The 23754-nt window shown below is 38.4% G+C and overlaps 1 protein-coding gene and 1 long non-coding RNA gene across 3 annotated transcripts; both read left to right on the forward strand.

Moving 5' to 3' along the window:
* Window positions 1–270: 270 nt before the first annotated feature.
* On the forward strand, window positions 271–561 carry CTXN3 (cortexin 3). Its single transcript, XM_074932895.1, is given in 1 exon segment — window positions 271–561. A coding segment is annotated over 1 exon segment (291 nt).
* Window positions 562–1987: 1426 nt separating this feature from the next.
* LOC141973552 (uncharacterized) lies at window positions 1988–22506 on the forward strand. 2 transcript variants are annotated; one of them, XR_012635544.1, is made up of 5 exons: window positions 1988–2137; window positions 20242–20336; window positions 21171–21327; window positions 21813–21903; window positions 22024–22506. It is a non-coding gene; the product is annotated as an uncharacterized LOC141973552 (long non-coding RNA). The 2 variants fall into 2 exon arrangements; XR_012635543.1 differs by lacking the exon at window positions 1988–2137 and adding an exon at window positions 3466–3535.
* The last annotated feature ends 1248 nt before the right edge of the window (window positions 22507–23754 follow it).

A 23754-nucleotide genomic window follows, 5' to 3' on the forward strand; every position in this document is an offset into this window, starting at 1 on the left:
GCCTGTTTAGGGTGTAGTGATATTTAATATCAGTGGCTGGATTCTGCACTGCCAACAAAACAGTACAGGATGTCTAAAAGGTCTCATATATGATGCAGGGACAAGCAGACCTGCTGTCAAGTTCTTTTCCATCTCATTTTTTCTCCACTAGGAGAAAGTTGTATTGAAATAAACAAACCAAAGGCCTACTCACAGTTTACATTGCTTTCCCCTTGCCCTACAGATAGCAAACTGCATCTAAATGGCTTCTATTCTGACCTCAGCATACAGATGACAAAAGGAAGGCTGCTGTGGGATTATTTGTTTCACCTTCCCTGTATGACGGATGGAGACATATTCACTGACACTTTGGTGCCATCTGGGAACATGATACCAAATCTTATCACGGCCATAGAACAGAAAACATTTGCCTTTGTGTTTTTATTATTTATTTTGTTGGGAATCCTCATTGTTCACTGCTTCTGAATTCTTCTTGACCCCTATCAGAGTATGTCAACCTCAACCTGGGCTGATGGGCTTGATGGACTGAAGAAAGGCGAGTTTTACTATGGTCTTGCTTAGAGCCTGAGAATTATGGAGGGTTATTTAGCACTCTGATAAAGAAAAATCCTGGAATGTCTCTTAATTTTGTTTGTGGTTTACATTTTGTCAAATATTGTAGGAATTGCAACATACAGCTATGCACACAATGAATCTGATTTGAATTAAATATCAAAGCAAGTTAAACTTTTGATCATAGCTTAATGAATCTCCTCACTGGGAAAAAGATAAAGGTTGAATTAGCAGAAATTTTCTTTCAAATGCATTGGAACAGTATGTAGTGTATACGGTCTCTTACAGCCAGCTAAGAGACACTAGAGCATGTCTTCTCTTGCCTTACAAATGAGGTAAGAATGTGTTTTTATGATATGTATGTAGTAAATTAGCTTTTCAAGCTCCACAAGACTCTTCTTACTGTATCTCTGAAGATAAGTGAGGAAGCTTCCCATACTGTAAAATAAGATTTAAAGAGCTAGAAAACTTCAGGAGAAAAAAAAAATCCTCCATGTTTTCCCTGGTATTCAATAAAATGCTGTTATCATTAAGAAGTGATTAAGCTACTTAACACTAAAAAATCGCTGACTGCAATCTTTTTTCTGAATAAGTTATGTAATGATTTTGGCTCATTTTTGTGCCAAAACTGATTTCTATTAAGGTAGGTTTCTGCGCTGGTCTTACAACAAGTTATGTAAACAAATTTCAGTCTTGCTTGTATTTCAAACTGGGCATTTCCAGCGTTCACTCAGTCTGTTTATTTGGTGTGTAGGTCATGCTGCACTGTTTTTGTTTCCTAATTGGATGACTTAAACATTAGTGCTAAGAATCAACAAATAATCACCACCCTCTTTGCCTATAAATGTCTTTGAATGTATTTGTACAATGAAAACTTATTCCAAGAAGTCAGTGTAAACAAAAACCTATCATCTGCAGGATTGATCAAGGGAAAGAAAGACTTAAAAGATTGCATAAAATTTAGTAGAACTACTTAAAGTCTAAGTGGATGTTTGCAACCATTGTTTAGCAACACTGAAATACTATAGTGGTAACAACATTTGATATACTGACAGGAGGGAAAAGGCTATGGTCATAAACACAGAAGAGTCTTGAAAAAGGTCCTAGTGCTGCTGGGCTTCGTAAATATTTAGTGGAGTTGGGAAGGGAAGGCACATTCTGGCTGCTTTCAGACAAAGCTTTAGATTTAGCTATTTTACTTGTACTATAATAATGACAAGCAGTTGGGAAGTTTTCCTTTGTGCTTTGGTTTGCAGCCTGTAAATGGAGAAACAAAGCCAACCCCATAGCTGGTACAGCAGGGGCCACGCTGACTCATTCGAGCTGAGGCTCTGACTCTAGCTGCAGCACTTAGAGCGGTTTATTTCCCTTTGCTGCTTGTCCTGTCCACCAGTTAAAGGTTGCAGCTATTTGTAGCAGAGGCAGTGGAAAGAGAGGTGTCTCTGCACGCTGCCTATCACAGAGTGCCAAATGCAGCTCCCTGATTAGTTCACAGAAAGAAGCTGGGCCATGATCTGTGGTAACCTTCAAGATGGAGTGGGCAGAAGAGGACAGAAACACAGCGATGTTCTCCAGAAGCCAAGAGGTACTGGCTTTAGCTACACATATGTCAGTGCCAGGGAACCTAGATCAGAGCAGACTCAAACTTTCAGATCATTTCCCAAAGGTAACAACAGTGTGGCATACACAAAACATTCCTGTTGTTGTCAATTATTTATGAAGCAGCAGTAACAGCATTACTTCCTCTAGCCTGGGATTTCTCTCCTATGCAGAGTCTGTTTGTTTGAAGACTCTATACATTTTATTTTCTTTTAACAGAAAAAGACTTTTCCTCATAATTGCATCTAAAGAGGGAGGAGGTAATAACTCTGGTCAAGGAACTGTGTTCAAGTGAGGCAATTTGATTTTTGTGTGGAGTTTGGAAGTTGCTAACTGAGAACTGTTTTGGAGGCTGAGCCAGCCAACATCTCTGGTATGTTTGGAAGCATTCCAAGGAGATATTTTTGTAAACCACTGGGATATCAGTCTATTAAGGGGGAATTTAATACTGCTGAGCAGTCGCTTTAAGTCAGCCTATCTGTGGATATTCCTAAACTGACCATAGCAAAGATAGGAAATTCACACTAGTTTCCCCACTGTGGCAACACATTTTTGCTTAGTACTCTCAAAATCTAACAGAAGTTTTCTGAAGTCAGGCTTGCAATTCAGTTTCATGATAGCTCATTTTTCCTTTACCTGGAGAAACCACATCAGACTTTGAATAGGAAGAGTACTATTTCAGTCCACAAAGTAGCCTCTGACACAAAACTATGCCTCACAAGAATATGTATTCGCTGTGGAATGACCTGAAATATTAATGAGACTGGAAAGGGAGGATCTGTCTGCTAATGCAGTTGTGCTCAGGCTGTTCTGTAGCTCTGTATCACTCTGGTATTTCTTGATATAATTTAAGCAAATATATACTTTACATACTGTGGGGAAACAAGGAATATGTGTAACTTTTAAATAAATAACACATTTATGTTAGTTTGTTCAATCAGACTACAAAAACTTTAAGTCAGAGGACTACTGGGATGAGAAAAAGCCAAATAAGGACAGAGATAGACTCTTTGTTGGTAGAAACCAAGGAGTAAAGCTGTTTTTTTCCAGTGAGGATTTCAAGATTTTTGTATTTCAATCATGACTCTTAAATGAAAGTGCTCACCTAGCAGTATGGAGCTGAGTCTGTTCTCAGCAACGGCTGGGGTGCATGTGTGTGAGAACAGCCCTGTTGCTGCTTCTTGAATGCTGTCAGAGGTTTGGGTGCAACTACCTTTAAAGTAGCTCAGGGGTCAGGAATGATACAGACACAGAAATCCACAGCTCTGTGTACTCTGCAAGAGCCATGTAGGGGTTCCCTCTGAATATGTATATGTGTGTTGGACCTGCAGTGAAATGTGTCTGCCGTTACCATGCAACCAGCAGGATCTGATCTCGTTCAAAGGTAGGTGAAGCTGGGATCCAGCAGTATAGCTGTGCTAACTGGGAGAAAAAAAGAACCCATCAACCAGCTGATGCAATTGGTATCAGGGGAAGATTCTCCCTCACTGGAGATGGGGTTTATAGAATTGAATGGACTTTAAGTTTCCAAGAAGAGAACTTTGTGTAAAAAAGAAAAAATATGAATACAAATGTCATATTTTCACTTTTTGTTCTGCCTGCTACCTACTCTGAGCAAATTCATAATACTTAATTTTGAGAAAGCAGTCTGCAGAGCATTGCTTAGTTAGCCTTTACTACGTGTGCCTCCAGAAGAGGGCCTGGAGGTACCCGATGCGTGGCTACGTGGTCCTGTGAGGCTAATGGTATTGTACACAGGGATTTTGCAGGTTTGGAGGAATTTATTTTTGAAAATAAAGCTATTGTTTTCCCAAATTTCACATCCTGTTTTCAGTGCTTCTGGAGCAAAGTTTTGGACTTTTTAAAATATACAGATTTAGTGTAATTTCTGCAGCATTGGTATGTGAGGCTGCCATCGCTCCTGTTTTTTTGTCAGTGTCACTGTAAAAGCAGCTGACACTACAGCAGTTTTTCTTTTTCCCCACTTGGCACACTAACTAATCAATCCCCATCATGCCCTTAGATATCTCCATTGTTATCTTCATAGTCTAAAAGGAGCAGCAAGGAGTGAAAGGTCTTTTTCAAGGCAGAGATGAAGACTTATCAGTGCTAAGACAGAATCTGTGAAGTGTAAGCTTCTGTCTCATGTTGAAGTCACCGTGCACTGGTCAACAGGGTAGTAGAAAATGCATCCTTCATTTCTGATACAACTATAAAACATCGTAAGTCCTATCATACTTCCTTCTGCTTTGTATGAGCTCTACTTTTTACTGTGAGAGAACCAGTTGTGCAGCAGCTACATCCATCCTGCTATTTATACTAGTGCAAGATCTCCAAGGGAACTGGGGGATTTGATGCAGTGCTGCTGTCCCTCTGACTTAATAAACAGTGCCTGTACTAGACTGTACTTCCATCTTATGGATTTGATTTTCAGTAAGATTCTCTACTTCTCTCTGCATTGGTTTAAAATCTTACCTTGCCTCTTAGAATTGATATTAGAGGTTTAAATACAGAAAAACGATACTGAGAATTACATCTAAGCAGACAACTGCTTTACACACAATGAAGCCATGGCAAAAAAACCAAATTTTTGACTGTCTGTTCCATATAAGGAAAAAACAGCAAAGGCTGGAGTCAGAACATCTAGGTATTGCATCTTAATTATATTTAATAACCTCCAGTCTGAGACAGGAGGAAGATGCACACATAATGCAGCCCCTCATCTTTGTAATTCCGTGGTTGAAGCTGGTGATCACTTCAGATTCCAGCATAAATCAGAACACACCTAAAGGTGTTCAGTCTTGTGACATTAGTCACAGTATCCCTGCAACAGAAAAAGAAGTGTATTTATGAAGTATTTGTAGTTGGAGGGTCGTATTCTTAAGAGCTGATTCCCCATGACTTTGGCTTGATGTAATTGACTTCAGCTGCATTAGTTTAGATTTACTGCTACTAAGTGTTGGGCTCCAAATTTCTAAACACATACAGCTGTATCAAAGAATTGGTAGTGCTGTGCTGATGTTTAATAAATGTGCAGTCAATTTTTTGATCAACTATTTTTTAAGAGCAACATTGTTAAGCTTTAACAGGTTGTTAAGCTTTAACAGGTCCTATAAATGCCATAATATTACTATGGTGACAACATGCTTTCACAGGCTTTCTATGTGACGGAACATCTCTTTATTCATGGTGTCTGAGCGCTAATTAAGGGCCCAGTATCATAAAGCAAGCATTAAATTTACCATTGATAACACCATTTCTGTTCTATCACTCTAGTTTTCATTAGTCTTTACAACTGATTGAGATGGGGGTTTTTTGATTGTTTTGCTTTTTTATTTGTTTACATGTTGACAGTTTTGGGAAGAGACTGGAAAATTGTCCTGTTTCCTATAGAATCTTTATCTGAGATTATTGGAATGTTTTTATTAGTGCCTTGTAATCAATTTGGATAGATACAAAAATTTGTATTTTCTATATTGTATCTATCTTGTAATAATCTTGTGTAAAGTTTAACCAACTGATAAAAAAAAAATTGTTGCTGCTAATTTCTGTATTTTGTCTTTTACGGTGAACAGCAGAATGCAAAGAGTTTGATAACCAGAGTGGCCATAAAACATCATTGTGTTTGTGCCAGTGGTGTAAAAGGAGATATGAACCCTGTTTACCGTTGGGATTTCTTGGTGCCAGGAGACTGCATTACACCTTGCTTCTTTTCTTTCTTAAAAATAATTGGCATAAGATTTTTTTTTTTTTCTTCCTACTTGTAATTTCAGATTTTACTCTTTGTTTGGTTTTGGTTTTGGTGGTTTTTTGTTTTTAGGTTTTGGTTTGGTTTGGTTTGGGTTTGTTTTTTGGTTTTTTTTTCTTTTTTCTGGTAGTTCTTCCTTCTGTTTTGGATTCTGAGCTCAGATGCTTCTGTCTGCTTGTTGCCTAAGATTTGCTTCTCTCAGAAAGGGTAATTTCCAGGCATAATCAAGCAAGAAGACATGCTGCAGTGGCCAAGGTAAAAAAACATACAATGAAAGAACTGCAGCAATCAATCAAAGCTTTAAAACAGTTGAAGAACTGTGATTTTTATCTCTATCTGCTGTATCACCATGACCTAGCTTATGAACTACGTGGTCAAGAGTATTAATTTTTAGTCATTGTAGCTCTTAGCATAAACATGGACTAATCACTTTCATTAATTATAGTTAACTTCAGAAGACAACCTGACTGGGTTGTGAGGAAAAAATGCAGCTTCTTCCCCTGAGGTACTGTAATATGTTGACCCTACATATCTCACTAACAATTGTTGTATCACACTGTAAAGTTACCACATGTTGCAATGTTTTCAACACTTCTGGAGCTTCTCTCTAGCTCATATGGAAAATGTGTGTTGCTAAAGTAGGAGAATGCTTATGTATACAGTAATTAAAATTAAAGGTTTGAGGTGACTGCATTGTGTAATTTTGTGGAATTTGATTGATAGTAAGTACTTGTTGGTCTTGTTGTTGCTGGTTACACAGCAGCAAACCCAGAAATAATAAGCAAAATCACGATTTGCTAAATATATCCTGGAGATTAAGATATAGATGGAGAAAGTTCTTGCCTAAAACAAATAGGTAATGTAGAAATACCATATAGTACGGTATATCAAGACTAGGAAGTCTTCGATATGTTTAGAAAATAATTATTCACAACTGCCAGTTAGTACATTTTTTAAAAATTGTTTATCATCTTGGCTATGTAAGTATTCCCTTGACTTCACCAGGCTGAAATCAGCTTACATGCTTTGAAATACTTCTTGATCTCTTCAGACTCTTATTTATTAAAAGACTGAAATTATCTGATTGCATAAATGCTGCAAAAAAGAATCCAATGCATTTAGATAAAGAAAGACACAGTTAATCATTACAACTAAACATGACAGTATTACCTGAAGCAGTCACTGCTATGACATAATGTATAGAGAATGTTTTACTAAGAAGATAGTGAACAGCATAAAATCCTAATGTAAACAAGCACAATAGATATCTCAGTATGTCTACTTGAAATCACTCCTCTACCCTTCAGTGTGGAGTTTGTATCTGTATTACATAGATGTATATAGTATGTCTGCTGTGCTTGCAGTATGTGTAGGGAAACATAACTAAACTTCAGAGTAACAAGATCAAGTATTTCTAGTAGCCCAGCCACAACACTGAAAAGCATGTTTTGGCTCATGACTGAACAGATCCTGGATAGGTTCAGCAGAGCTTGCTAAGTTCTTTGTCAACACTTGGTACTGATAACAAAGATACAGAATTTACAATTAAAAGGGATAAACCTCACAAACGTCCCCATCCCTCTGGACTGTAGCACTCACTGTAGTCAATGTAAGTCTCAGAGTAACAAATCCCTGTGTCTCCTCTCCATGGTAGTTGTATATTTGGATGGCTGTCATGATGTAAAATCAAAAATCAAACCCTGGAAAATACGCATTCATTATCTTTATAGAACAAAAACAGTGTCTGGGAAGTCTGGATTCATGCTAACATATCAAGGATGCGTGAATACCAGACATGAGGAAAGGATCTTTTTTTTTTTTTTATATATATATATGCACATTAGTAGCAGCATTAGCAGAAGCTGTTGCTAAATACATAGAGCCGCAGAATCACAATGGCTAAAAAGGACAAGGGAAGTTCTGGTTAGATCAAGTTGCTCAGGGGTATGTCCAACGGTTTTGAGTATCACCAAAGATGGAGATCCCACAGCCTCTCTGGGCAACATGCTCAAGTATTTGATTGTCCACAGGTTAAAAAAACCCCACAACTTGTTGGAATTTCCCATGCTGAAACTTGTACACATTACCTCTTTTCCTGCCATTGTGCACCACTGTCTTCTCTGTACCCTTCAGTGGGGTTAGCTGTAGGCAGCAGTAAAGTCTCACTTGAGCTTTCCTTTGTCCAGGCTGAACAAACTGCTCCTTCAGCCTCTCCTCATGCATAACCCCTCTGATTATCTTGGAGTCTGCTGGACTTGCTCCATTAAGCCATGCCTGGAGAGCCCCAGACTAGACACAAGTCACAGATGTGATGTCCCTAGTGCAGAATAAAGAAATATCAGTGCCCTGGACCAGTTGGCTGCACCCTTGCTAATACAGCCAGATTTAGTTGGCTGCTTTCACTGCCAGGGCACACTGCTGGCTTGTTTTCTTCATTGCAACACTGGTCAGTAATGCCAAGTGCATTCTTTTGCAATATAGGTATCACACTGGAAGCTCAACTGCTTGAAGTGTGATGTCATGGAGGTTATTTTTGGGGGGGTTTGTTTCAGACAGGCAAAATGAAATAATAGGTGCATTTTTTCTTTAAATTTTCATCTGTAAATTTGCAAATTAAAAATCCAGAGAGAAAATTGTAGGTAATCTAATTCTCCTCATTTTCTCTTTGTGGAGATGGACAGCAGGACTTATTTGATGATTCAGTAATGACAATAGGAAAATAAATCTATTTCCTTTTTATTTATAGCCTCTTTCAAAGCTTCACTGCAGCCCTTACCCATTCAAAAAACCCAGACAGAAATACAGCAACAACAGAAAAAAAATCTTTTCTGTAATCGATTTCAATGGCCACTTGAGCAAGTGAGGATAGTACTTGTTTTAGCATTGGCAGCTGGAAAAGGGAGGACTGGTCTGCAGTTTACTTCCTCTTCATACAGCTATTTGGTAAATCTTGTCGAATAACTTGAGTACCTAACCATATTACTTTAGTATGGCTCATCACCTCTTCCTATGGTCTTCCTAACTTGCTTAGACCATTTTGTCATAAACACTAAAGATATCAAATGCCAAGTGATTATGTAGCAACTGATGGCAGAACTGACCCTTTCCACAGCAGGAGAGCCTCCCATGTAATGGTTTTATGAGTGTTGCCTACGTACCTTTACATTTCAGAAGCTAGATTTTGAGAGCAAAGATTAATGACAAATCATTATTGCTGCTGAAATGCAAATCCACCTAGAAGTAATCATAAAGGTCTTTTCCCCACCAAGTCAAACACATATTTCAAATGCTGGGTATACTAGAGGTTGTTTGGACACATTTTCTGGTTTTATTTTTCTACATACAGGACTTGAGCTTTCAGCACTTCCACTCTGCTTATAGATTATACGCACCCAGGGAAAGTGCCTTTCTGTTGTACATGTACCAACTACTATCTATAGTTTGAATAGCAGATTTGTTAGAAAGATCTGTGCTGAGTGAAGCTAGGTCTGCATCCCTCAGTTTTGAAGAAGTAATCTTTTTTGCTCTACAGATCTCCAGTATTCTTTTTTTTTTTTTTATCTTAGAGGAAAGAAGAAGATATATATTTTATTGAAAAGCTGTAATTTTCTGCTATTTATTTCAAAAATTTGGAATAGGAAGGGAAGAGAAAGAGGTGCGTAGTTCTCGGTACTTCCTGAATTCAAGCATAGTGTTCATGGGAGATGTCTCACTTAGAACCCACCTTCTCCCTCCTTATTTGTGAAAATCCATTATTCCTCTGGGAAAGGAATTTTGAAATGTGAAAGCCCTCCGCTGAAAAGAAAATTAATGTTTGAAGAATCATGACACAGGAAGATCAATAACTAAGCAAAAACACTGTGAAGCAGAAGCTGCTAAGAGAAGGTGGTCTGCTTATGATCTGTGGACTGCTGATGTAATTTTATTAAGTTTATTTTGTTAGTTGCTATTATTGATCTAGACCACTTGGCAACTTTTATTGATTTCAAGTTCCAAAATCAAGACAAGTGTGTAAGATCTGTATTTTTACTTTGTTTATTCCAGGATTACCTCTGATTTTCACTGACACGTTTATACTATGGGTAAAGAAAGCTCCCATAACATCATTTCTGTGTGGCTAAGAGTGAGTGTCCTCAGCTTCAGGCTATATTGCACTGAATACAAATTATATTTTTAGAGATTGAACTCCCATCCAGGAGAGCATGTGTGGAGGTGGAAGCATATAAGGGACTTACCACAAGATAGTTAGCAAACAAAACACATCTCCTGCCAGCTGTCCTCTGCTTGCTGTAGATTCAAGAGCAGATCTGGATATCCTGGGAACTACATACCTGAAAGGTCATATAATGTACAAAGCCTAAGAGGGAGTCTGAGAGATTACCATGTTTCTTTCACAGAGGATTGCTTGTGGTCAAGGGTTGCTCTTTGTAGTGACAAAATGTTTATATTGTTGAAGAGCTTTTTTATGGTAGGGTTGTCAAGTGTGTTTTCTATCAGGGTTACTGTAGAGATGGGAGCACTGATACTGTTCTGTTTGTTTACACATCTGCTCCTTTGAATTGTGTAGAATAAAACAGAATTGGACTCCACAAATATCCTTCTGTGCCTGACGATAGAATAAAGGGCAGCACAAACTTCTGGCCTGTTATGCTGATTAGGGATACCAATTAAATTTAGACACCAGAGTGAAAAGAGCAGGCGTATGTTACTTAAAATAACTAAATAATGTAACAGAATAATACAGAAAACATACAGTAAGAAAAGACAGAACAGTGTGCTTAAACAAACAGGAAAATACCGTGTAATGCATCAAATCATTACTACCTGAGAGAGAGAGAGTAGTGATGAAGAAAGATCCCTCACCCCTTGCACACGTTCCCATCACCCAGACCCGCAGTGGCTGGGCAGCCCCGGTTACAGCGAGGGTTTGCAGAGCCTGTCCCGGCAAGGGGGAAATCCTACGCGGTGCGTCCACCCATGGGTGAGGCTGCCAAAGTCGCTGTGAGCGGGTCCAGCCTTATACACCAGAGATTGACAAGCCAGAAGAGCTGGCACCTTTGTTTTGAGCGGAAAATTTCTGGTTTCATTCTTCTGTTGGATTCCACCCAAAGCCTGGCCAGGGCTCAAGGGAGAAGCCAAGGGAGTTTCCTTATCTAATTTATTTATGTTCTTTTTAAAACAAGGCCACACGTCTGTCCCAAGGCCGGACAGCTGACTTCATGGCTTTGTTAACTTACCCCTACACAGAGAAGAAGAAAGATATGTTTTCATTACATCCATCACCAGTAATGAGTATATGATATCTAAGCTACATCTTTCATTAATGAGCATACATATTTCACTAATGATTATATACTGAGTTAACAGCTTTGGCTCAGAGCCTTGTTGCTCAGGCTTCAACACTTCCACCTTTTACATCAGAATAGCTGGTTTGTTATAATTTAGTATAATTCCTATTAGCATAATGATTATTAGTTATGAAATATACAGGATTCATCTATAGGTCAGCTCTGGCTTGGGCCTGTTGTCCAAGCCTCAGCACTTCATGGCCTACAACAGTTCAGAACTTGATAATTGAAACTAAGGTTTTGTATAAATTTGAAACAGTTAAGCATTACTGTTAAGATAAAATCCCTTCTTCAACTTTCAATACTAGATCAAACAATTCTCTTTTGCACCTTGATAACTGTAAAGAATCAATTATTTAATTGCTTCTTTTTACCATCTCTGTATAAATAAAGATGGTAAACAAATTTTCACATGGATCTGCGACAGTGTGATATCAGTGTAGCACCAACTGCCAACTTAAAGCAGAACATACGAGAAGCAGTATGAATCTGGAAGAAAAGTATTCTAGGAGAGAAGTGAAAACGTTTTTTGATGTGTGCATGTATGGGCGAGAAAGAGACAAATACTGACTGGTGCCCTACTACACACAATAGACAGTACAGAAGTGTGAAGGGGCAGGAAACAATACAATCTGACAGATCACAGAGACTTATAGACATTGGATGCAATACTCTAACTTGGAAAAAGTGAATCATTTTGCTCTCAGCTGACCTAAGACTGCAGGAACATAGAGCTGCCTTGATGCTTCATTGCAATGCTAAATTTGACAGAATCTGAAGATAAAGTATAATTTTAAAAATCGGCTATTTCTATTTTGTTTTATTTTAATAGGATTATTCCACATTCAGTGGAATCCATTTCAAGCTATTCATGTGTCTCCGTTTGCCAATAAAAATCATCCAGAAAGAAGCTTATCATTTGGGGAGATTGCTCCTGTTCTTGTCTAACATACCATAAGCTATTCAGTTCAGTGTAGAGCTTGTTTTTCTTAACACTATTCTGAAACCCCTGTTTATCGTATCTGGTTAGCTGTGCTGAAGTGCAGTATACAATTAATTTCATGCTAAACAATTTCTATGGTAATAATTCTGTCTGGAAAGTGGGGCAGATCAAAAGCATTCAATAGTATCAACCATAATGAGCCAATTCTGGTGGCTCAGATGTGCTACTCACAGTTTGAACGTGAAGGATAGTATTCAGCTAGCCCTAGGGTTTGTACTGAGGGACTTATCCGACAGCAGGAGAAACCCTGCTCATTTGCCATAAAGCAGGCACTGCATTAGTTGGGTCTATTTGCCGATACAGTTTGTAGAAGACTTCATAGAAGACTTGTCATAAAACTAAAGCTAAATTGTTCAAAGGCAATTTGGGAGAGAAGGGTGCCTAGATAGGTGATGGAAAAAAACGACCTTTTTTCACACTGTACCAATAACCTTTAATAATATTCCAAAGGTAGGTACCTGCAGACTATAAGCAAGGGAATATCCACCATATTTTGTGAGTACTTGTATGAACATTGATCAGATTTCTGTGTCTGAGGTCTTAAAAACAAAAGTAAAATCATGGTTACTGAAGTGCTTTTTCCCACCACTAAAAATATTAGTAAATTTGAATATTACATGTAATTTGTAGACACACTACAGCCCTTAAAGTCCTTACTATAATTTTTCTATCAGTATTAAACTTTTGCTAACCTCATTATGAACAGTTTTCAGGCAGCTACTTTGAGTTATTCTGTATACTCAGTAATTTGATTTTTCCTACTTTTAAAAAGTTACAGATAATACAGATCTTTTGACATTGGTGATAACTTGGAAAACAAGATGTAAAAATAACAAAGCTGCAGTGTATCTGATCCACTTAACTACTTCACATGATGTTGTCAATTTGTTTGTGTGTTTCCCCTCCACATAATAATGTTGCACATCTGCAACATGGATACTTGGGTGTGCTAGATATACCCATTATAATTAGGTAATGTAAAACTGAAAATTAAATGGACAAAGACAGTGGTTTTCTGTGTAATTAACATCTATCTTTAGAATATTAGTAAGAACTGGAAAATATAAGCACAAGCCTATAAAGCTGGTAAATTGCCTAACTTTCAATCTTTACAGTACTTTTCAATTCAAATTTCAAAATCATGTGATGTTTACAAATTTTTCTGATTGTGGGACTAATTTGGGATTGAGACATACTTTGAAAAACTAAAGACACACTCATAACAGTCCAAGTATACTCTGAGCAAGCTGCAAGTATACTCTGAGATCTCCCTGTTGACTTCTGAAGAGCTGCTCACCTCACTTGGTGTAAATGTCAAGGCTGTTTCATGACCCTGTTATTTCACAACTGACTCCCTTTCTTCTTTCTTTGAGAGCTGCTTCCCTGTTCTTGCTAAATATGCAATAAAGTCTGCAAGTATGAGGCTTTTTAGCAACCCTAGATTTATCCTTTGGAACTAGAAATATTTTAAGACATATAATTGGACCTGTGCTAGAATCTCTTTGCTTTTCTGCAACAGTACTTGGTTAAGTATTCTCCTAGCCCTCTGTTTTGTGTTTGCCACACTTTGGACTGGACCTGAGATGGAAAATACCAGTGATGTAAGACTTTCCCTACATCTTTCAAATAGTGGGACCAACTGGTGTCTCCTTTGGTGCACAGAAGTGCAGCTAGACTGCCTCAGTTTCTCTACAGCTCTCCATAGCCCCAGGGAACAATTTTGTCTGCCAGAAGTAGCTGGAACTGTGCACGCAATACTGAGTCAGCTGTTCCTCACTGCCAGACACACACCTTCCTCTTGAGTCTATGAGGAAAGTGGCTAGAGCCTGTACAACCACTTAATCCTCCCATGCCAAGGAAATACCACAGTGAAGTGGTCAATCAAACATGTCAAGCCTGGATCAGGCCCAGGAGGCTCACAGTTGCCGTTAGAGTAGTACTCCTTGGCGTGCCCACTGCTAGCAAAAGGACAAGCCTGAAAACGGCCTGAAGAGTGGGAGGAAGGACCCGCAGGAACAGGTTAGAATTATTCAAATGACAGGAGAGAGAGCAGCCAGGAAGGCAGAGCAGGCAAGTAGCTCCTGCTGATGACCTCTGAAGAAAGCAGAGCACTCTTGCCACAGAAAATAGCTTCTCTGCATTTAATTTAGCAATTTCTCTGAACATTCACTTCCTGTAATCTGAGCTCATTCTGGACTTTTTAAGCTTAAGAGAGGATAAGATAAGACAAAATCCTTGAAGGGGTACCTTGGCCTAAGGGATAAGGCAGCAGGCATTTGTGTGGCCACAGGTGGGTATGTTGTCCAGGATGGTTGCATTGCACATATGCTATTATTGGGAGATTTCTCATCGCATCTTGTTTTTCAGCCACTCCTCACAAAATCTTAGTATATCTGAACTGTAAGTATGAGACATTTAGTACTTTCTTTTAAACAAAATTTCTTTGCCAGTCATTGACATTTATGAGACTAATTAAAGTTCATTCTTTCCTGAGCAGAAGATTCTGTATTAAAACCCAAGTGGTTACGTCAGCAGTACAGTGATTTCAATTAAAACACTACAATTGGCTCAATTTATCATTAAGTTAAAGGTTGCAATGATGAATTAAACACACACACACAATTAGGCATTTAGATATCATCACAGAGATGGGTGCTAGGTGGTAATTCCACAAGGCTAGCACACCACGCACAGGCAAGTGACATATTTATACACTTCAAACTACATGAATACATGCTTAACGTTAACGACCATTGGTTAGTTTCTTATCACTTTGTTCCTCATTGGTTAACAACATATCTTGTCTCTATTTAAAGGTAATGTCTTTTTATTACTTTGAGCAACTCAAAGGGTGAGGGTCTTATCTGAGTAGAGGGCTTTTTCTCATCAAGAGGTGTTTTTTTCACATGATAATGAGCCAAATTCATCTAAAGGGCACAACTTGTGCAGTCTTTATGGTATCTCTGAACACATGACCAAGGGAGGTTTCCTTGTTCCTAAATTCAAGTTTCTATCTGTTCTTTTACCTTCTTTGCAAGGCTCTACTATCTTTGAGCCTATTATCACCTCTAAAGTCCTATGACATGTTTCTTTTCTTTTAATCTTTAACATTTCGTCAGGGTGAGTGGGCTGTCTCTAACAAGTAGTGACTACAGCGTCTTGAAAAGTGATAGACTGAGTCCAAAACCACCAGGTTATTAGGGTCAGAAAAAATGCAACAGAAAGACAGGGAAATGCAGCCAGACTGAAAGAAAACGGAAACAGACAATTTCCTACATACCTACAGAAGTGTGTAACAGGATGAAACCTGACAAAAAAGGAGAGAAAGTGGAATAAAATAAAGTATACCTGGACACAAAGAAACCACATGTGGTCACATGAGATCATCCATCACATGACCTCCTTCATTGCAAACCATTTACTTTTCTTTAATAGAGATCTGTCAGTGCCTGACCACCATTTTAAGCTCCATCCTCTCTTGTAAAATAGAAGGTCAGCATCTGTAGTGATACTGGCTATTTACGATTTGTTTGCCAAAAACTGCATGGTGCTAAAGCAACAGAGATCATGTACTGTTTTGTGTAAAACTGGCCATTTTAGAAAGAAAAAAGATTGCTTCCTCTTTCTTTGAATATATCCTTTCAGAGGAGGAGCTGTTGTTTGCTGATTATTTTTTTTTTTAACAGAAAAGTTTAAGCAAACCAAGCACCCTTTAAACTGGATACTGACTTTTAAAATGCAAATTGATGAAGCTGCTAGGTGTTTCTCAAACCATATAAAGTTATCTAAAATGAGTGCTGTGAGTGTTGCCTCTGTGGTAGCACCTTCTGGCACATCCTTGTACTAGGTGATGGTTGAGAATGTGATGGGGGGGATATGCACTGGAGTGCTTGCATTCTGATATCTGTCAAGCAGTTTAATAAAAGATCTCTTTATTATTAAAGGCTTGTCTTAAGGAAAATGTCCAACTTGGAGTTCTCCATAAATGATACCCAAGAATCATACTATCACATCAGTAGGGGCATTTTCATTCCTTGTTATCTTTTCACCTGAAATAGCACATCTTGGCAGCAGCTAGTCAGAAAAGTGTTAAATGACATGCTCATGCTTCGGGGTAAGATACACTGTTATGTCATCTGAGAGGAAGGGACGGGGGGGAGGAGATGTGTGGATGGGAGGGAACAACTGACCTTGAGAAAGGTTCCTTGGTAGGCTCCGAGTGCTGATATGCAATGGTGAGGGTTTGTAAGGAAACCTGAGAAAAGGGAGTAAGAAGGTGGTGTGTAAACTAGAGGGAATGAGAATAATGGGGGCTCACCTCTACTGCAGCAAAGAGGTCCTGGCTGCCTAAAGTCTCTGACTCACAGCCTTGTTGTTTTTTTGGCTGAGGTGACTGCAGATGTTGCTGATTCTTAGCAGAGCAGCTTTAGCCCCGGTAGGGCAGAGAGAAGAGCAGGTGGCATGGGCTGATATCTGAATATAAACTGAAACCTCTGGTGTTCTGAGCTACTGTCTTGGTTAAAAATAGCCTCTTCAACTACTTTTCTGTATATCTGTTCAGGGTTGTAAGCATTGCAACAAGGCAGATGGTGGACTATTACTACATGGAGTGAGAAAAATGCCTGTTTGTGGTACAGGTCAGTTGTCAGCATCTGCAAGTCCTTCACGAGCCTATGAGGTCTCCACCCCCTGGGTTTGCATTGATAAAGCAGGTTGAATGTCTTACTCTGTCACACTGAGTGGCCCACAGACAGGATAGATATTCACCACAGATATGGCACTGACCACTCCATTTATTTTTTTTTTTCCTTCCTCCTCCCTGCTGTGTGGGGACGTGTAACAAGGGAAGAGTGCTTATGGTCATGGGATTGCCCACTCAAAGTAGGCAGCTGATGAGAAAAAACTTATTTCGGGATACTTGCTGCTTGTAAGGGGGAATCTGTCTGGGAAATGTAGAATTGGTCTGAACTTGTCTGAATTTTTTTTTTTTTTTTTCGTAACATCAGCAAAAGAAGTGTAGATTCTATACCTCTTTCAGAGTAATGATAGTCCCAAATTTGCTGCAGCTTAAGGGTGATTGAAGGTCCCAGCACATGGTGTCTTGCATTAGAGATTGGTCAAGGTGCAGCTGTTGGAAGAAAAGGGCTGTAGGACCTTGAGGTACGGCAGGGTTTGCATGAGGTTAAGGAACAATGAAGACTGAATGCATGAATGTGCATACCAAACTGAAGTGTAGATGCTGTGGGGTATGTTCCTCTAGGTAGAACATTTTGGGGTTCGCCTAGCTGGAGACCACAAAGAGTGTCCTATACTTATGTACAGATGTTGGAGTGTGCCTGATTTTATGTATACATCTGTGTGCACATGCATGTGTGTGTATGTGTTTTACATGTGTCTATGTCTATATATACGCACACTCTGAGGTCATGCAGCTAAACAAGACTGTAGTCTGCTGTTACAAACTCACACAAAATGTCTGCTGTGCTTTTCCTACAGCTAGAGCTGATATGCTGACTGCCTGACTGGGACTAGTATTTGGCTGTTCCTTTGCCTAATCATTTCAGATTTATTTGCCTCCTACTTTTGTGTGTTTCACACTTAATTTACAAGTGGCTAAAAGCCAGTTTGTCTGAAAACTTAGTCCTTTTGCAGATTTCTCAATTATTTATGCCTTTCTTCAACAGTGAGTCTATTGTTCTTATGCCTTGTCTGCAATGAATCCCTGTTTCCTCTATGTGAGGAGTATTCTCCATTATACAAGGATGCCCCATTTTTTGCAACAGCTGGTCTCAAATTACCAAAAAGCCATAGACAGTTTCTGTAGGTGATGATTTAAAGAGATCTTTGTTGGAGCACATAAGTATGATGCAGCGGGCAGAGTAATAAATCTCACAGGAAAGAACTTCTGTAGGGGAAAAGAGTGGCTGACACCCCATTGAGCTGTGAACATTTGCTAACCAGATTGTTCAGTGAAAATTATCCTTAAAGTAGAGAGCAGTGCAAATCCAAGTTGTTTTAGAGGTAGAAATGTGATGTGCATGGGTAATACCCCATGATATTTTCTTCTTCTTTAACCTGTCTGCAGTCTCAATTTTTGCTTATTCTCATAAGTTTCCTCACAAGTGACAAGGTCTTTAGCTTTTACAAATTGGTTTTAATTAATATTTTTCCTTTCTCTTGGCTTGCAGCTTTCAAGCTTTTTTCAGCACAAGGCTATTCTGGCCATCCTTACTAACAAGCAGTTGTCTTATAGATCATTTATGGTGCTTTCATTCTGAGTTTTTCTCAGAAGTGTCTGCTGAGGCTTTTTACTTGATCTTGTTCGACATTGATTTCTACACTCTTCTCCGGTTTAAATGTAGAATATTTCTCTTAGCCAGTGTATTACAATTTCTCTCATTTTATTATTCTCTTTAAACTGCTTTTCTGTTCTGACTCCTTTCCTTCAAGCACTGCCTTGTAGCTCATCTTCAGGCAACTTTCTTCAGCCGCCTTTTATCTTTTATTATAATTACTGTAATATTTCCTCTTTGTGTTTAAAACATTTGTGAAAAATTTCTACTCTTTTAACACTGAATCTTTATCTACATAAACAATCCTTCCTTTTCTATCTTCCTCAGATTGAGAATTGAAGGAGAAAGAATTTAACAGGGTATCTTTTTTTCACAAGGATGTTAAAAAATAAAATAGGGATATCACATACATGTTCTACTGGACAGTGTTGAAAGTCACCTAAAGGGAACTTTACGCAAAGAATATTGATAGAGATTGCAGAAGCTACAATAGGGTAAATGAGCACAAATAGTATTTCTATGCAAAATGTATCTTTCCCTCCACATACTTAAATTTATTTAATAGACCATTGGTAGGAGTTGTCTAACCATTTTTAGCAGTGAACTTTCTATTTGATGAATTCTGCATGTCAAAGGAATATGCTATCTATGGGCATTTTTGCTGAGTATATTTCATCAAATCTCTACATAAAACTTACAAGACCACCCTTTGCCTTCAGTTCTTAGTAAGTTAAGTGAATCTTAAACAGGTAAAGCTGCAGGGGAAAATGATGCTTCTGTCCACAGCCATCAAGAACAAGCAGAATTCTTGGCACATGTGTATATGCACGTGCTCAATAATAGATTTTTTTTTTCCCCAGCTTGAAAGCAGTACAGTCATCTAACAAACAAAGTTATTTCAACCTTACTATGGTTAACTCTCCATTTTAGAGTTCCCACTTTACTTATTTTGCCATGTAGATGGACAAAACTGGTGTAAGTAAGTGAGGCTATATGTGTGCTAAGTAACTATTGACCTTGCTCTATTTCAAAGCACAAAACTAAAAGAGCCGAAGCACCTTATCAGTAAGGAACTGATCATAAATCGTATTAGGATGCTTTTCTGGAGAGTTTGAATAATTATTTCCAAGGAGGAGTATGAACAGACACTTTTAAATCCCTGCTGTTTCCAAACAGTAAGTGCCATTTTTAAATTAGAGAGTTTCTGTATATATGAGCTAGTTTAACAGGACATATAGTTTTCTAAGCCTTCAAATTTTTTACTTCCTAAAAGCAGCCATGCTTGACTGTAAAACTATTCCTCCTAGGATCTTTACCTATTGCAATTAGCAAAATTATTAGGTGATTTTTTTAACAGTTCTGGAAGGTGGTCTATAATATGTTGGTGCTTTGCAAAGGTGTGTTTATAGTTTTTGTAAATATACTTATTAGTGAAATGGAAGAGCAGTGAATCACTAGAGTTGTATCTGAACAATAGTTATACTAGTGTTATTCAGCAATGAAGACTGCTGTACTAAATCTATGTAGCTGGTATCAGTCACTTGGTGCCTTTAACTTGAACTTTCTCCACATGTAAAATTTCACCCACTGGTAAAATTACTCTGCCAAAATTGTTTTATAAGGTTACTAATATGAATGCTGTGAAAGCATATGATAAATGCCTGCCTATTGCAAAGAACTGTGAACTTGCTGTTGCAGGATCAGTCTCAGTTTTGCTGCTCTAAGTAGTTGTGGTTCTGCTATTCAAAGGCTGATTTTGGAAAGTTTGTAACATGATGGCACAGAGGAAGGAGGTAAGTGTTGCTTTTGTCCTTGGTAAGTAAAATAACAAGTTTCTTCTTTTGTACCGCTAGGCTGCAGTAATTTTATTGCTATAGATTCTTTCTGGTAATTTAGGAAAATCAGCTATCAAAGCAGGCAATTAAACAACTGTACTTCTTTACCTATAATCTGGATAAAAATGGTAATAATTTTTACTTAAATCGTAGATTTGTTCCCACTGCAGTAGAGAAGCCTGCATGTGAGGAACCTTGGGATCCCTGTATTTTAGGCAGATCAGGAATGCAACCTGGCTGAAGGAATTGCTGATGCAGACACTAACTGTTCAGATAAATGATATAAATTACCCAGGTTTCATGCATCTTCTGTTATATAAACCTCTGCTTTAAAAATGAACTTCTATCTGATTGCCTGAGAGCTGGAGGGAGAAACTGTTAAATAGGGAGAACAATATAACGGAGTTTAACAATGTATAAGTCAATGAAACATTAATTCCTTAAAATGCAAACAAACCCCCTGAAAAGCTAAGCAAAAAGGGGTGGGGAAAGGGTGGGAAACAAGACAATGTTGTATTCTTAGAATTTGCTATGAAGACATGGAAAAATACCATGCCAGCACACACACTCACCAGAAATTTCTCTTTAGACAGAGACGCAGAAAAAAAGATTGTCTGTTGAACTAATGCATTGCTTCATCAGTGTTTCACAACCAGACTTACTCCTTGCCATTTGGAGAGTGGTTAAGTTTTGGTGGAACACATCTGGCTGTTGTAGAAACCTAGGCTAAGAAACTAAGCTTCTGCAATTATCTGTCTCTCTCAATTTTTAAAATCATTTTTAAATTTTCAGTGAAAATAAAAAGGGAGCCACCAATCTTGCACATAAGTTTCCACAGAAACAGAAGGTAGAAGAGAGAGAAGGAAGGACTAATTGAGGTATCCTATTTAACATCACATTGACTTCTTTTCTACATGGCCAACCGGCAGGACAAGAAGACTAATCACAGGTATGTAGACCAGACACAGATGTAGATCATGTAGATGAAAACTCACTTACTGCCTTTCGCACCTGTGGAAGGGAACTGGGTGGAGAAAAAAGAAACAGAAAATACTAATGTACAGTAGAAGAGCTATGAGTTGGAATTGTGGTGCAAGCAAAAATGAGAGAAAAGTAAGGCCCATTTATTTCTGCTGTCTGAAAGGCATGTCTAATGACATCAGTCTTCTGTGTGTAACAGCAAAGCTACAGATGGCTTTGCAGGTTTCAGCTCAAAGTTGGTTGTTGGCTGCTAAGAGAATTTTGAACCTGAGTTTGGAGTCACTTTTGGCCTAACTGATCTCAGTATATTATGAACTACAGCCCATACATTCTCATTTGGAGCCTCCAGATTCCTCAGTGAGAATATAGGCAACAGTGCTGGGAAGGTGTATCTTATAAAATAGTGAGTTCCACTCATGACAGGAATGCTAGCAATTGTCCTTTCTTTTCTAGGTTCTTTGGGAAAAAGAGCACTCTCCCTTTGATCATACAGGAGGGGAAGCAAGAAAATCAAGGCTTTGGGTCAGCCTTACAGATGTTGGGGGTAGGGTTCACCAGTTTATATGACCTTCCTCTACTTAGGAGTATATTGAAATTTTGTTTGCATTCTGATTGCCAGAAAGAACTCAAGCTGAGTTTCTCTTCTCTCCCTCTCCTTTTTCAGTTAATTATAACTGACATAAGGACTCAGAAAGGTCCCATGGTTGGTGCATTTGAAGGACTACGCAGTTCCGGTTCTCCTGCAAAAGAGAGAAAGCTGCAGAACTCCTAACGTACTCTGGCTCGGAGTTCATGTCTCACTGAATTAGTGTGATCACGTTTTTGAGTTTACATGTTGTGGCTTCAACAAAGATTTTTACATATTCCATTGATACCTAAACAATAAAGCTGATGAAGATCAGAATTCCAGCTGGACACATCACTGACTACAGCAGCATATTGTACTATGTTTATAGATAGGCTAGGGACTTATGACTAGCAGCACTATTGAAATCCTAGACTCTTTCCTAGAGCTTTTCCTCTCTGAGGAAGAAAGACACAGTAGCTCACAACTAATCCACAGTTAGTCCATGATGACTCTTGTTACCAGTGCTCATAATGAAAATCTCTTTCAGAACATGTGCCAAGGAGAATTTTCCAATCTGGTGCTATAGCAACTAATTGCCTTGCTTCCTTTGAAAGCAGATTTGGGCACTCAGTTTCACTTTGCTATTATCATAAGTAGCAACAAAAATGAGTTAGAAAGTTCTTCAGTCTGATCCTTATCTCATCTGTAACAGTGCAAACTAAGAGCGAGTCAATAGTTGGATTAATTAATTAGAGAAATTGAATTCCTTCATCAGAAGAATCTTAAGAGTTTACGGCTGTGAGCAACACATGTTCACAGACAAAAATTCAATGAGTACGCCTATCTTTCTTGAGATAGAAGAGTCTGGAACATAATGAATTCTTTAATATTCTGGGCTTTAACTACAGAGGTTCAGAATATATTCACTGCCAGGTCAACTGAGCTTACCCCTCAGGGTGTCACCTCTTCTTAGAGGAACTGGACAGACAGTTACTCATGGTGCTCTCCACTTGCATTGGGTCCCAATCCTTTTGACTTCTTTTTCTGCTTTCAGAATACTTAAAAGTACAGCCTCCAGAGAAGACCATGAGATGATTCACTTATTTTGGCCATATTTACACTTTTCAAATGCTTTTTGGATTTTCCTGTATCATTTTAGATTTGTCTTGTTAAGATAAATTTTTCATGTATCTTGACTTATGTTGTAGAGTGTAACTTAAGCATGAAAGCAGAATCTGAAAGTTTTCATCCTCTCTCAGCTGTCTATGAAATATTGTGTGCTTAGTCAGAGCAAGCAAAATAATTCAGATTTTACAGTACTGCTGTATGTTTGTAGCAGCATTTACTCTAGTGATTAAAAAGTGCAATGTTTGAAACAAATATGTCTATACATTCTAAGGTAGTAGGGTTTATGGAGACTTCAGAGGTGCTAAAAAGGCTTGAATGATGTTTCTAGGCTCCAAATGCCATTTATAGTTACAATCTTGGACTTAGAGTTTACCTTCTTGTCTTGTGTGACCCACAGATGGTGCCAACACATCACAGATAAGCACCTTGTCTCAGAGCTGGTATCATTATTAGTTTTTGTTGTCAGGTGGCTTTCATTCCATCTCCCTGATAAGTGAAAAGGCATATCAGTGTGCTGTCCAGATAACATTTTGTTAATGGAGATTGATAAAAGGACTGTGAATAGTGGATGTTGCTTTAGGCATTTGGTACCTATTTTGGAGCACATATAGCCAGCATGGTAATCAGCTGAGTGGCAGACCACTAAAATGTTCTAAGAGGTCATTCTTACAGCAAAATTCCACTTCCGTCCCATATTGT

The sequence above is a fragment of the Athene noctua genome, chromosome Z (genome assembly GCF_965140245.1).
Source record: "Athene noctua chromosome Z, bAthNoc1.hap1.1, whole genome shotgun sequence".
Lineage (NCBI taxonomy): Eukaryota > Metazoa > Chordata > Aves > Strigiformes > Strigidae > Athene > Athene noctua.